Source organism: Globicephala melas, chromosome 9 (genome assembly GCF_963455315.2).
Source record: "Globicephala melas chromosome 9, mGloMel1.2, whole genome shotgun sequence".
Classification (NCBI taxonomy): Eukaryota; Metazoa; Chordata; class Mammalia; order Artiodactyla; family Delphinidae; genus Globicephala; species Globicephala melas.
In genome coordinates this window covers 22,614,424-22,629,315 of record NC_083322.1, presented here as the reverse complement: position 1 = coordinate 22,629,315, position 14,892 = coordinate 22,614,424, and the positions used below count along the sequence as shown (strand labels likewise).

Genomic DNA, 14,892 nt, shown 5'->3' with positions numbered 1-14,892 from the left:
CTGGATATACTTGGGCTTCCCAGTCCAGGGCTCGAACCCGTGTCCCCTGCATTGGCAGGTGGATTCTTAACCACTGCGTTGCTGGGAGTTCTGACTCCTGACCTAGCAAGAGTGACATAGAGAGAATTCTGGATTGATTCCAGATGACAGGACAACCAAAATCATAGATTCTCAGGGCTGGAAGAGCCCTCAGAGGTCATCCAGACCAGCCCACTGATCCTAGGAAGAGGAAATTAGGTCTCAGAGAGGGAAAGTAACTTACCCAAGGTCCTACAATGAATCATTAACACAGCTAGGATAGGAATCCTGATCTGACTCCCAGATCTTTTCCTCCCACCCTCCACAACCAAGGTTTTGGTCAACTGGAAAATGGCCTGGGCAAACTGTATGTTTCTTGCCATAGGGGGAAGAGGTAGTACCAGAGACGCCGTGTGAAATCCTCTACCAGGGCATGCTGTATAGCCTCCCCCAGTACATGGTAAGGAGATGGCTGGGCCAGAGTTTCCCTTCTCAGCTGTGAGGAATAGAGAGCTGAGAGCCCTCTTAAGCTGAGCCATCTGTCATTTGAGCTTGCTTCCTGAGCCTTCACCCTTCAGGCAAGGCATTCTCTGAGCTTTCCTCAGGGCTCCTCCCAGAGGAAGAAGGACTTGGCTATATTCCCAAGTCCTTCTTTGCGAGGGGTGGAGAATGAGGTGGGTCCCTGCAGGATGCATAGGGGGCCCTCCTCCTAAGTAAGTGCCTTAGTCCCCCTGAGGTCTGCCGTGGCCTCTGGTGTCCTAGTTGGCCTCAGGCTATGATGGTGAGGACGCTGATGGTCTGAGGTAGAGGAAGGAAAACGGTTGGGGAGGGAGATCTTGCTTATACCTCCCACCTAATTTCTAGGCATTGCCCCTCTCACTCTGTTCCTTCAATCCTCTTTGGAAAGAGCAGTCTTGAAGCAGAACAGCCCATAAGCTCCCTTCTGGCTCCTTAGCCTCACAGGCAAGCCTGTCAGGACAGGGCACCTGTTTGCTCTTCTGGAGGCTGGGCAGATTTGGTTATTGAGGGAAGAACTTAGAGAAAGGCTTTAAAACATTTCTCTTAGGGCTGTTGAACTGTGGAAGAATAACCTTGTTGAATGGGGGGGATTTCCTCATTTTCTACTTCCCAGATTGCTCTACTTAAGATTCTACTGGCTGCAGCCCCTACATCCAAGGCTAAGACAGACTCTATCAACATCCTGGCAGATGTCCTGCCTGAGGAGATGCCGTGAGTGCTTCAACTGGGGCAGCTGCTAAATATTAGCTACCTTGTCTGCAGGGTCTCTTTAGTCCCCACCTCACCTTGTTAACACTTACAGGGATTGTCTCCAAAGAGATCTCCTCTCTGCCACCAGTAGCCCCTTTCCACTGTAGTGCTCTCAGCTCTGCTCTTTTCAGCTCAGAATTGAGAGTCTGGAGGGTAACATCAGTGCCAGTTACTGGCTGCACATGTATGTGGGTGGACATTGCCAAGGGATGAGCTTGCCAAAGGAGAGAGAAACAAAGAGATCAGAGGAGCTTTTCTCCTGACTCATAAGTGGGAACTCTGGAGGTTTCCCTAGCACAGTTCAGGTTTCTGAAGTTCTGGCTCTCTTGTGTTTATTGCATCTGACCCAAATACCTGGGTCCTCGTAGGCCTTGCTCTAAGGTCACCCTCTGCACTGACTCTTCCTTTCCCCGTTGTAGCATCACTGTTCTCCAGAGCATGAAGTTGGGCATTGATGTGAACAGGCACAAGGAGATCATCGTAAAGAGTATCTCTGCCCTGCTCCTGCTACTCCTCAAACACTTCAAACTGAATCATATCTACCAGGTGAGCAGCTTAGAGCACTTCTCCACATGTCTCAGGTGTCCTCCAGGTCCTGTCTCCCAAAGGAGGAACGAAAGGGCCTTTGAGGTCCAGCTAAGCATCTTTCAGCCTTTCCTTTGTCTCACGGAATCCAGATACCTGTTGCACAAGCTTGGGGTGGGAAGTGGGGAATTGTCCTAGAAAGTTGCAAATGTCTGTGTCCTTTGAACATTATCCAGCGGTTGTGCATAGGAATCCCTAGCTTCTTGGGAATATGCCCTGCCAGCTTTGAAGCAATGGACCACAGGATTCAAGCATGCCACAAAAAGGGGAAGTGGGGGAGTGCTGAGCATACTTTTCTATATGTGAAGCACTTTTTTTTTTTAATTTATTTACTTTTTTTATTTTTGGCTGCGTTGGGTATTCGTTGCTGCTCACAGGCTTTCTCTAGTTGTGGTGAGCGGGGGCTACTCTTCGTTGCTGTGCGTGGGCTTCTCCTGTTGCAGAGCATGGGCTCTAGGTGCGCGGGCTTCAGTACTTGTGGCTCGCAGGCTCAATAGTTGTGGCTCATGGGCTTAGTTCCTCTGCGGCATGAGGGATCTTTCCGGACCAGAACTTAAACCCGTGTCCCCTGCAATGGCAGGCAGATTTTTAACCACTGCGCCACCGGGGAAGTCCCGTGAAGCACTTCTCTAACATTTGAGATGTAATTCTATATAAGACACACTTCTGGCTGTTAAGGGCTTTGAAGTTTTGTAAAGGATACAGATGTATAAATAGCCAATTATGGCGTGATAAGTGCTGTTATACAGGTAAGCATTGGCTGCTATGGAAACACTAATCCAACCTGAGGTGGAGAAGATGTGACTTCTAACCTGAGTCCTAAAGAAACAGATGTTAGCCAGGATACGGGAGTTGTCAGGGAAAGGTAGCAGGAAGCATTTCAAGCAGAAAAGCTAATTTGTGAAAGTCCAGAAGGGAGAGAGCAGAGTACCTTGGAAACTAATTAAATGTTGCTGGAGTTCTGCCTGGAGTGGAGGGAGTGGGGACGTCTGGTGATACATGAAGCTGGAGGGGATGGCAGGGAGCAGATCATAATACATATGCTAGCACACAGTTTTGAGTACTTACAATGTGGCCAGCACTCTGTTAAGTTCATGTAAGATCTCATTTAATTCTCTCAACCCTACAAGTTGGGTCTTATTTTATTCCACTGAGGCTAAAAAAGGTTAAGAACCTGCTTCCCTATGAAAGCACTGTTTGCCATGCTAAAAAGTTTGGACTTGGTGCTATGGGTGTTGCCAAGATATAGGAGAACATGGGGGCAGTGAATGGATGTTCTCTGTGGTGAGACATGGAGAGGAGAGGGAGCCTTCTCATTCCTGCACAGGGCCTCTGCCTCATTTTCCTCCTAAGGACCAAGCTTGCTGGTAGAAGAGCAGGACCTCAGAGTGCAGGGAAGCCCCTCCAGGGTATGTGTCCATGGCAGGTTTGACTGTACAACCAGGATATTTCTCCACTTTCATACATTCAGAGACATCTTTGGGTGTGTTAGGTGCCCTGAGTACTCACACTTCTTCTGCCAGTGTTTGCTGAGCAGCAGCAGCGCTGGAAGAAGTAGGGATGGATGAGAAATAGTGCTCCTAGTAGAAAGAGAACTGTGTATGTGTGCTTCTGTCTGCTGCTTTTGGTGGGCAATATGTGGATCAACAGCCAGACAGGTGGGTGGCTTGATGGGTCTTGCCCTGGTCAGTGCATCCTGACAAGGCTACAGACATGTCTCAAACTGAAAAATGTTTTCCATCACTTGATAGTAGGTATGCATTGGCTTCTCCATCTGAGGCTTTGGAAAATACCCTGGGTCAGCTGCCAGGGAGAAAGTATTAAGGCAGAAGAGAGAAATGGGCAACACAACCTGACTCCCCACTGCTAACCACACACCTGAGCAAAGGGCAGCTTAGCTTGCTGCCATGGCTATTTCTCGGTGATCAGGAAGAGCTAAGGGATTTAAAACACTACAATTTTCTGCTTTTTCAACCCAGTTTCTACACTTCCCAGCAGTCTAGGTTCTGGATCTGGAGACAAACTGTGTCTGATGTTCCTCTGTGTATCATGGGCAAAATCCAGGTGACACAACTCCATGACACTGCCCCAATAGGTCTTCCTGGGTGCAAACCCCATCCAGATGCAAGAGAGCAAAATGTAGCCCTATGTTCTGGTGTTCAGCCCATCAAAAAGATCTTGGACTTATTCTCAGTGTAGTATCTGTTGACTGAAGGACTCTTGTTGATTCATTCATTAAAATACTGATATTCTAAGTATGGGGGCTAATATAGTGAACCAGACTCACGCTGGAGCCCACATTCCAGTGGTTCATTTGGTTACTGTGTGCCGTATCCATCCTGACTGAGTGATGCCAGCAGTTGCTGGGCTGCACCTGTTCCTGCTATATCAATCACAGTTGAAACCCTATGAGCCAGGGCTTTGGTATGGAAGACAACTCCCTCAGGGAGCCTTCCTTTCCTGTAGAGCTTAGGAACAAATCTCACAGCAATTCTTTCTATTTATCTGGAGTGGGATTTTCTCTCTGGCTTGTTTATGTTTTGTGCTTTTGGTCAGGTGCTTGCAACATACACACACTGCAGATTGTCCCCTTCTCTGTAGGATGGGCTGGCTGAAGATGGTTCTTCCCACTTCCCAGACAGGAAGACTGATAACACAAGTGGACAGTGGATATTCTTAGGAATGGATATTAGAATTGTACTTGCCTCTTTTTTTTTTTTCATACAGACCTTCTATTCTCCCCCAAATAAGCATCCTTTCTGCTTTGATCTTTTAATTTAGTTTGAATATGTATCACAACATTTGGTATTTGCCAACTGCATTCCATTGATCCTGAAGTTCTTCAATCAAAATATCTTGTCCTACATCACTGCCAAAAACAGGTAAGAACTCGGGACAGGTTTATTTCAAAGGAATATTTGGGATGGTTGAGAAGTTACATCGTCTCAGAGCCGAGTTTCTGTTCTCCTGGTGTCCCTGGTCCTTTCTATCTTAGAGCTGTCACTGTCAAATTTAATTTCCTTGAAGTGCTACTGGTGGGGTGTATGGTTTGGCCTCTTCACAAAGATATTTGTATTTTAATAGTTTTGAAAACTGAAAATGCCATGACTCAAAGAAATGAAACTGCAACGATGAAATTTCAGCCCTATGGCAGAAGGATCCAGAAAATATTTTTTGTGAAGCATCCTACTTGTCTGGTCAGCCCTAATTTTAGTATAAATCATAAGTTGGATCAATCACACTACTTTGTAAAGTGTTATACAGAATTTGTAACTAAAGATAAATAATAGAACCTTACTTAGGTCAATTTGTAGTTTAAAAAAATACAGGAGATTCACATCCATTATTTCATTTAATCTCCTCAGTAGTGCTAAGACATATCACAATAAGTTTTATTCCCATTTCACCAATTAGGAAACAAATTCAGAGAGGTTAATTGACTTACTTAAGGATAACATGCTAGTGAGACCCCTTAAGTAAGCAGCAGAGGCAGGGTTAAAGCATAAATTGCTTTCTGATCACAGTTGCTATGGATTGCTCCAGCCAAGTGGGGACTTGGGGGGTTAACAGAGTAGATCCTTGTTCCTCAGTTTGCTACTTACACAAAAACTAGAAGGATGATAATCAGTAGAGTTGACCAGAAGTGCTTTACCAGAGGCAAAGTTCGTAAAGTAGAAGAAGGCTGACCTGACACTTGAGGTGACTGGAGAGGGGCTAGGAGATATTGCCCCACCAGTCTGTCAGCACGGCCAGAAACTCCACCCTGGAGAGGCAGCCTACTTATATGTAGTTTAAAACACACAAACAGAACCTGAAGTCACGGGACCTGGATTCCTGACCTGGATCTGCCACTTGCTAGCTGTGTCATCTCAAGTGTAAGACACTTTGTTTCTCTGAGACACAGTATTTTCATCTTTAAAATGAGAATAATACCTACTCTGACTATATCATAGAGCTTTTATAAGCATTAGTTAAGATAAACATAGATGAGAGTGCTTTACTTTTCCTGTTTGGAGGAAGCCTTGGAGAATGGGTTTTTCCTAACTGCAGAGAGACTTGGGCACCACCCCCCTTAAAAATGGCACTTATGGGAATTCCCTGGCCAGTGGTTAGGACTCTGCACTTTCACTCCGAGGGCCCGGGTTTGATCCCTGGTCAGGGAACTAAGATCCCACAAGCCGCGTGGCACGGCCAGAAAAAAAAGACACTTAAGACATACTAGTTGGGTTACCGGGGAAAATGAAAGTGTAGGTCGGGCTGGGTAAGGGTCACAGCTTCATGAAGGTACCTGTGTATATCAGTCAACCCTCTTAGTGATAAGGAACCAAAAAGAGCTAGACCTGGCTCACACAGAATGGGAATTTGTTAGGAGAAAATGGGCAGTATATCATCTCGAGGAACCTAGGACAGAGATGCAGCTCTGGACCTCAGGGTTGGTCTGTAGCATAAGGAGCCCAGGAAGCTCTCCACCTCCATCTATGGCCACCAAGCCTCTGTACCTCCACTCCAGTTTTTCCTCTCTCATTGACAAATAGTTTTGTCTGCTTCCTAGGCCACTTAGTGAAATATGCCCACATGAACTAAACATATTCCTGTGCCACTTCAGAGATTGAATTGGCTCTCAATCCCTGTTCCACATTCCCAGGGTTAGAGGCCCACCCTTGGATCAATCAACTGTGATTGGGGAGTGGGGTTCACGAACTAAATGCCCCCTGTACCATGGGCCTAGAAGCAGGGGCAGACAATCCAATAGGTGTCCATCAGGTTCAATTTGGAGTTGGAAGAGTGGTAGTGCCAGACTACACCGTTTGCTAAGCTTGGCCTGGATACAGTGGTCCTCTCATGCGTTACCTGTAAGCTTTACTGTTGCATGATCTTGAGAACTTGAGCACCTACAGCTCATTATTGCAGTTTCCTCATGGCTCTTACAATCTAGATATCCTAGAAACTTGTAACTTTATTTTATGCCCCCTTAGGCTAGAATTCAGTACAATGAGATTGGAACAAATCCATCCTTGATTTCCCACCCTCATTTCCTGGTTGCCAGTACCTACTTTGCCATGGGGCTTTGTCAGTGGGAGGTGGGTAGATAAGTAGATGAGCCAGCCAAGAATGTTTATCCTAATGGAGTAGTGCAGAGCCCTGGGAGAATCCAGTAGGTAGGTCCACTGCCCTCCCCTCTCCTACCTTGTTTCCCTTAGGTTACCTTTGTGGGTTTCTTGAACAAAGGTCAACATTTCTAGTCAAATAAATTGTTGTGTTTTGCTTGGATAGAAGTTTTGACTTTGAAATGTAGAGACAGGTTGAAGGAACCCCATATTCCTCTTTATAGCCTATGCTTTGCCAACATCCTTTACCCATTTCCAACTACTCTAGTTCGGATGGATTGGTGTTTAAAACCTATGGAGTGTTGGAACCAGAAGGAGCATTAGAGATTAGCTAGTCTAAATTCTGCATTGTACCAGTGAAGAAGGGAGAAAAGGAAAGAAAGAGAGCCGTCATTTCGAGTGACCGTGTCCTTGTCATCATGTGGTGCCTTATTTCCCCTGCTGACTCATGCCTGCTTCCCTGGGCTCACCGCAGAGCCTCTAGCTCCCTTGCAGTTCCCCACTGTCTGTTTTGGGGGCAGATGCTATTACCGTTCTTGAGCTACTAGATTGGCCCTGCTGCAGGAAGCTGCCTCTGTCTCAAGCTTCCTCTAGGAGTGGCTTCTGTGATCATTCCCCAGAGCTCCTGAGTTTCAGGAACATCTGGTAAGAGACAGAGGAGAGGTCTTCATTTCATTCTCACTTCCACAGGTTGTTATTATTGGGATGAGTTTGGGCAGCATCTCTGGGAGCACAGTTTTATGTACACGCATACACACAAGCATACACTTAAATGCAGAAACACAAATGCACACAAGCTTATGTATTCCTTTAAAGAAAGGAGGAGAAAGGTGGCTATACAGAGGCTCTCCTTCTGCTTTCTCTTGCCTCTGCCAGATAGGGGCCAGCCTGAAAGAATTCTGTTGGTTCCTCTCATGGCTATGAGGAGAGGAGACTGGGTCTGGAGTTGCCTGGCACCAGAACCCTCAGTTTCAGCTGAAATCACTAAGCAGTTTTGGAAATAGATGCAGCCTGCTGAAGAGAAATACCTCCTGCCCTTTCAGATATAGCCATTTGCTGCCATTGCCATTTACTTAAAGCCTGTCCTTATCTCTGCATCTTGCAGTATCTCGGTCCTGGATTACCCATGCTGTACCATCCAGGATTTGCCAGAGCTTACTACGGAGAGTCTGGTAAGCAAGTGGGGATTTGATACCCTTTGAAATTACCAGGTGGCACAGGTTGGCATTTGCTCTTCCTTTTCTTCTCTAGCCCCCTAATGCCCTGGTTTGGGAGTCTCAGATCAGTAGAGGCATATTGGCAAGAGCACAGAGGTAGTAGAGGTTTAGAGCTGCTGACCCAGTTGAGAAAGATTTGGAAAAGCTAAGCATAGCATTTTGTAGAGAAAAGGGTCAGTGAAAAACACTGAGGAGAGGAAATTTAGAAAGATAATGGGACTGAAATTGAGTGTGAACATCTGTGATAAATGGCAGGAGAATCTCTTCTGGTCTAGCCTAAATCAATTATCTGTCTTCTTTCTGCTGTGCTACAGAAAATACCCAGGGGTGTGTACTTCAGAAAATACCTTACCTAGGTCTCTCTGAGGCAAAATTCAATATGGCCACAGAAGGATGACCCAGAAAGTTCCTCATGCTGGAAACAGTTCTAGGCAAATCATAGAAGTCCCTCAGTTATTCTGAATCCCATGAAACTGACTGATGAACAGCATGTTGAAATCAAGTGTCTATCTCATCTCTACAGCTCTTTAGATATACCTCAGCCCATACCTTCACCCTGTTGCACTGTAATTGTTTATATGTATCTGTTTCTCCATTTGACTGAAAACTCCCTAAAGGAAGAGGTAGTATCATCTTCATTTTATATCCTCAGAGTCGAGCACCATGTTCAGTACACGGAAGGACCTTAATAAATGATCAGATGATGGCACCTGTGTGTGCCCCAACCCCTTGTCCCCCAACTTTAATACCTGCAGGATGTCACATCAGAGAAGTTTATTGTGCAAAAGTAGAATGGTACCTTCTGTGGCACAAGTTTTACAGAACCATAGGATTCTTGGCTGGAGGGGACCTGAGAGCCGTTTGGCCAAACCCCCTATCTCAAAGATGAGAAACCTGAGGGCCCAGTGGATGAAGTGACTCGTCAGGTCCACTCCTCATGACAGACCCTGAATTAGAGAAGGACCCATGTCCTGAGACACTAAGTCTAGCACCTTTTTAAGCACCGGGGCAGAGATTCCCTCTCTTACTTAGATGTGGTCTCAGCAGCCAAGGAAGCTGGGAGCTTCTTACCTCTGCAGAGAGAGGTAATAAGTTGTCTAACCCTGTTTATGATGTTCCTCAATCTTTAAAACAACTGTATGAGGTTGGTATTAGTGTTTTATAGATGGAGAAGTTAAATAGCTGCCAAAACTTTATAGTTGAAAGTAGCAGAGCCAGGGTGGAGACATGCAGCCCTGTCATTCAGAGTTGGAATGAGGAATGCACTTTCTCACAGAAACAGTGGTACAGGGATAGCATTAAAGCTCTACTGTTAGTAGGGTACTTCAAAACATAAAGTCGGACTTCCCTGGTGGCGCAATGGTTGAGCGTCCGCCTGCCGATGCAGGGGACACGGGTTAGTCCCCTGGTCGGGGAAGATCCCACATGCCGCGGAGAAGCTAGGCCTGTGAGCCATGGCCGCTGAGCCTGCACGTCCGGAGCCTGTGCTCCGCAACGGGAGAGGCCACAACAATGAGAGGCCCGCATACCGCAAAAACAAACAAACATAAAGTCAGCTTTTATGACCTGAATCAATTTCTTGATACAATGTGTTCTCTTTTCTCAATCCCATAAGTAGGAATTGATGGGAACTAAACTTTCTTATCTCTTCTGATTAACTTTTTGGGATATGGACAGAAAATTATTGAAATACTTGTTATGCCTCTGAGAAGACTTTATTGTTATCTAAGAGTAGGTAAAAGCATGTAGCTATTCTTGGGTTTCCCTGGTGGTGCAGTGGTTGAGCGTCTGCCTGCCAATGCAGGGGACACGGGTTCGTGCCCCGGTCCGGGAAGATCCCACATGCTGTGGAGCGGCTGGGCCCGTGAACCACAACTACTGAGCCTGCGCGTCTGGAGCTTGTGCTCCGCAACAAGAGAGGCCGCGGCAGTGAGAGGCCCGCGCACCGCGATGAAGAGTGGCCCCTGCTCGCCGCAACTAGAGAAAGCCCACGCACAGAAAAGAAGACCCAGCACAGCCAAAAATAAATAAATAAATGAAATTTTTTTTTTTTAAAAAAAAGCATGTATCTATTCTTAATGAAAAACAGATTCATGCTAGGGATTCCTGTCCTTTCTGTGAAGCAACAGTGGCGCCTGGTGGTTTCATTTGGTAACCACAGATTTTTTTATTTTTTACTTGAACTTAGAAGTATTTCCCTGAGCTCAGTCATGGACTTAACTAGCAAGTTTACTCCACATAGATCCTCAGTATAGTGGTTTGTTTATCTAAACTGATGGCTTCTGCACTCAGAAAGGAGTAGTGTTTATATGAGTAAGATTTATGTCTTTTTCAGGCTCAGTGAATTAATTGTAAGCACAGAAAATGTACTGGCATTTTAAATGTATAGGATTTTCTTTAAGTAACATTTCAATTTTTTTTTCTGACTTTAAAATTGATATATACTATTGCAGAAAATTGGGGAAATACAGAAACATACGGGAAAGAAAATAAACCACTGTTAATATTTTGTTACAGTTAACCATATATATTTATATATTCACTCATATATACACACACATATTATTTAATAAAATAAGGACTTTACATATGTTTCAATTCACATAGTAAAATTTAAATGTTCACAATATGATTTTATTAAACATTCTTAGAACATGATTTTTAATAGCTACATATAATATTACACTACTTAATTTTAAAAAAATGATTTTTTTCTACTATTGTTGGGCATTTATTTCAATGTTCTTTGTATAAATCCAAAATGAACATCCTTACTCATGAATCTTTGCCCTCATCTCTGATTATTTCCTTAAGATAGATTCCTAGAAGTGGAATTACTTGGCTAAGGTAGTCTTGATTCATATTTTCTCAGTTTTCTGTATTTGAACTGATTTCAACTTCATTTGGAATTCCAACTACACATATAATGGACATGAAATAAAGGCAAAGTTAATGGCACATTAATTTCTATGGTCTTCTCATCTTGTCAAAATATCTAGCTCTACAATAGGCCATCTTTACTCATGTACTGAAGAGTTTCCTCACCTACCTGGTGCAGGAAGCCTTACAATTTCTAGATCTCCAAAAGTCTGTATTCAAATTCAATCCACTAAACTAGGAAAAAATTAAATTCCAAACATAAGAGAAGGATGGTGAATGTATGATTGTGTGGAAGTTAGGTATGGTCTTTAGAAGGAGGTTGCTAGAGAAGGCAGTGGGTATGGCCTCAAGTACTGTAGGATGCTCAGCATCTGGATGGTTGTTTAGAGCAATGGTATGAAAAATAGGGTGTGCAACATGATGCTTTAGGGGTGGGATATATTAGACCTTTTGTATGTATTAATATCCTTTTTTACTTTATATGTAATTTATAACATATATCATGTTATTACAACAATGCATTTATAATTTCTAACTAAATACACATTATATTTTGGAGTCATTGAGTATCAGACCTAGAAGTTTCTTAGTATCTTGCCCAGTCTTACCCTCTACTGATATGGAAGCAGGTGGAGTGGTGAAGTGTTGTCCAAAGCAGAGGGTAAGAATTTGCATGGCCTAGCCATTTGCAAAGAAATATTTGTCATTTCCTTTCAGATCTAGGCAAGTGAAATTATTAAGTTAATTCTTAAAAGGTAGTTCATTGCAAAATTCTTCAAATTTGGGTATGATTTATATTCAGAAATACCTATAAAAATATGTTCATATCACTTAAATTTATATACCTGATCCTTTCATCTATCTTTATTAGTTTTTATAACTTCCTAATCCAGATATTTACAGATATTCCAGAAGATTTTTGTTATTGTTTTTATTTTTGTTTTCTTTTTGTTCAGGTATTAAGGTCTCTAGCATTCCTTTTAGGCATTATTTAACCAGTGATTTGTGACCTCCTTAAATAAAAGTCTTTGTTTTGACATTCACCATCACTATTTAAAAGCAATATCACCATTAGCATTATTGTTTCTCTATCCTAGACAAAATGTGAACATATCATAAGGTATATATCCATTTTCCATGAGGTATTTATACAGAGGAAGAACCATGGATAAATGTTTTTTTTGCATTTTATCGATTTTCCTGGTTGTCACCCTTTCTGTAATGGGGTGATTTTTTAAACTCACATGCCCAGGTCCCTCCCAGGGCACAAGTAGTTTGCTAAAGCTCCCCAAATGACTCTGAAATTTTCTTTTCTCCTTCCTCCATACGTCCTCACATCACTTTTGAGAATCATAACTCTTATGATACCTAGATCTGGGTCCTTAACCTAGCAGTAACTTAATCAGAAGATGAACAGTAAATAAAGACAAAGTGTTAGAATTCAGTAAATACTGGAAATCTATGTTCAAGCCCTGGTTGGGGCACTTACCATGTGACCTTGGCCAGACCACCTTCCTCTTTCTGGGCCTCAGGTTTTGCTTCTATGGATAACAGCATTGGACTAGAACAGCTAAGTCTCTTCCAGTGCTCAGATTCTAACCAATCTGATTTCCTCAGTACAAAAGGAAGAAACACTCTGTTCTTCCTTCCCACAGTCGTCTGAGTTAATTATCCACTTAATTGTCTTAAGCCTGTTTTTTTTAATATATTTTCTTTTTCTTTAACATTTTAACTTTATTTATTTATCTGGCTGTGTCGGGTATTAGCTGCGGCATGCGGGATCTTCGTTGAGGCATGCGGAATCCTTCCTTGTGGCACGTGGGTTCTTCGTTGCGGAGCACGGGCTTCTCTCTAGTTGTGGCGTGTGGGTTTTCTCTTCTCTAGTTGTGGCACGCAGGCTCCAGAGCACATGGGCTCTGTAGTTTGTGGCACACAGGCTCTCTAATTGAGGCGCCAGAGCTCAGTAGTTGTGGTGCACGGGCTTAGTTGCCCTGCAGCATCTGGGGTCTTAGTTCCCCGACCAGAGATCGAACCCGCGTCCCCTGCATTGGAAGGCGGATTCTTTACCACTGGACCACCAGGGAAGTCTAGAGCGTGGGTTTTTATTTGGCTTGGCTCACTCAGCTGAGCTATGGATGGATCTTTGAGAGTAGAACCCTTGTAGGGCCTTAGAAATGCTCTGAAAGGGTAGGATGTGGTTGCTAAACTGAATTTTCAGACCAAATGTGTATGCAAACAAATATTTATTTGTGAGAGTGGAACATGGGCAATTCTTTTTTTTTTTTTTTTTTTTGCGGTACGCGGGCCTCTCACCGCTGTGGCCTCTCCCGTCGCGGAGCACAGGCTCCGGACGCGCAGGCTCAGCGGCCATGGCTCACAGGCGCAGCCGCTCCGCGGCATGTGGGATCTTCCCGGACCGGGGCACGAACCCGCGTCCCCTGCATTGGCAGGCGGACTCTCAACCACTGCGCCACCAGGGAAGCCCCAGGGCAAGTCTTTTTTAATTTTAGCTGGTTGAAAGTGAGTAAAGGTCTTGCTTTGGATACTGCTAAGTACCAGGAACAAGAGAATACAGCCAAGTGCTGCTGTTCACAAAATATATCCCCATGAAGAAGTTTGCATCTTAATTAATACGCTGAGTCCTGAAAAAAAAAAAAAAAAAAGAGGAAGGAAGAAGGTAACCTGCTTTATTTAGTTAGTTAGTTTTATAAATTTATTTATTTGGTTTTGGTTGCTTTGGGTCTTCGTTGCTGCACACGGGCTTTCTTTAGTTACTGTGAGCAGGTGCTACTCTTCATTGTGATGTGCGGGCTTCTCATTGCGGTGGCTTCTCTTATTGTGGAGCATGGGCTCTAGGTGCACGGGCTTCAATAGTTTTGGAACGCGGGCTCTAGAGCACAGGCTCAGTAGCTGTGGCGCACGGGCTTAGTTGCTCCGCGGCATGTGGGATCTTCCCGGACCAGGGCTCGAACCCATATCCCCTGCACTGGCAGGCAGATTCTTAACCACTGCGCCACCGGGGAAGCCCAAACCTGCTTTAAATGAACATAAAAAGAAAAAACTCTCAAGACAGGCAATTCTGAAAGGGCACCCATGGACCTTTTTCTGGGAAAAAGATTATTTGTTGGGTTGGAAGAAGGGAGAAGGTTTGAGCAGGGCTCCAGCAAAGAAGACAACAAGCCTGGACTCAGCTCTCCAGGGAGAGCCGCTGACCAGCGTGTGTGCTTTCAGTGCCCACTCCAGGCAGCATCTGGTGATGCAAGAAGTGGGGCTAGTTATGGACATCAGGGAAACATTATCAGAGGGAAGGGCCCTGGGCAGGTGAGACTACCTTCAGAAGGGGACTGGGGCAGCTCTTGGGACTCTTGAGACTCAGCTCTGAGAAAAAGGCAGCCACAATCAGCATTCTCTCCCTCAAAACTTTAACTTTTAAGCCAACTGGAGAAAGTAAGCCACAGAATTATTGAATGGTCAGAGATAAAAGGATCTTAAAGGTTATCTTAGTTCAGCCTCTTACAGGAAACAGGGAAATTACTTGCCTAAGGTGATACAGCCAGGGCTGAAGCCATAACCCGTGTGTCCTGGTGCCTACTCCAGTGCCGCTTCTCCAAGACCATGCCACTACTCCCATATCCCACAAGGGATGCAAATCTTTTTATGCAGCTACCGTATTAGAAGTCAGGATGAAGAAAGCTCACAGCTGAAATATACTTACTTCTCTCTTATGTTTTTGTTTCCCCTGCTTCTTTTTAAAACATAAGCATTTAGGAGTCTGTCTCCTCTGTTAGCCACACAAAATGTAACATCTATAAAAC

General features: G+C 44.3%; 1 protein-coding gene across 2 annotated transcripts in view; it reads left to right on the top strand.

The window, feature by feature from the left end:
* STRIP2 (striatin interacting protein 2) overlaps positions 1–14,892 on the top strand; it is a 42,836-nt gene that overhangs the window by 20,020 nt on the left and 7,924 nt on the right. For both annotated transcript variants that reach the window (XM_030853783.2, XM_060305337.1), the window contains 5 exons: positions 404–478; positions 1,151–1,248; positions 1,707–1,833; positions 4,654–4,754; positions 8,086–8,152. In XM_030853783.2, coding sequence (XP_030709643.1) covers positions 404–478; positions 1,151–1,248; positions 1,707–1,833; positions 4,654–4,754; positions 8,086–8,152 — 468 coding nt within the window. The remainder of the gene's footprint in view (positions 1–403; positions 479–1,150; positions 1,249–1,706; positions 1,834–4,653; positions 4,755–8,085; positions 8,153–14,892) is intronic.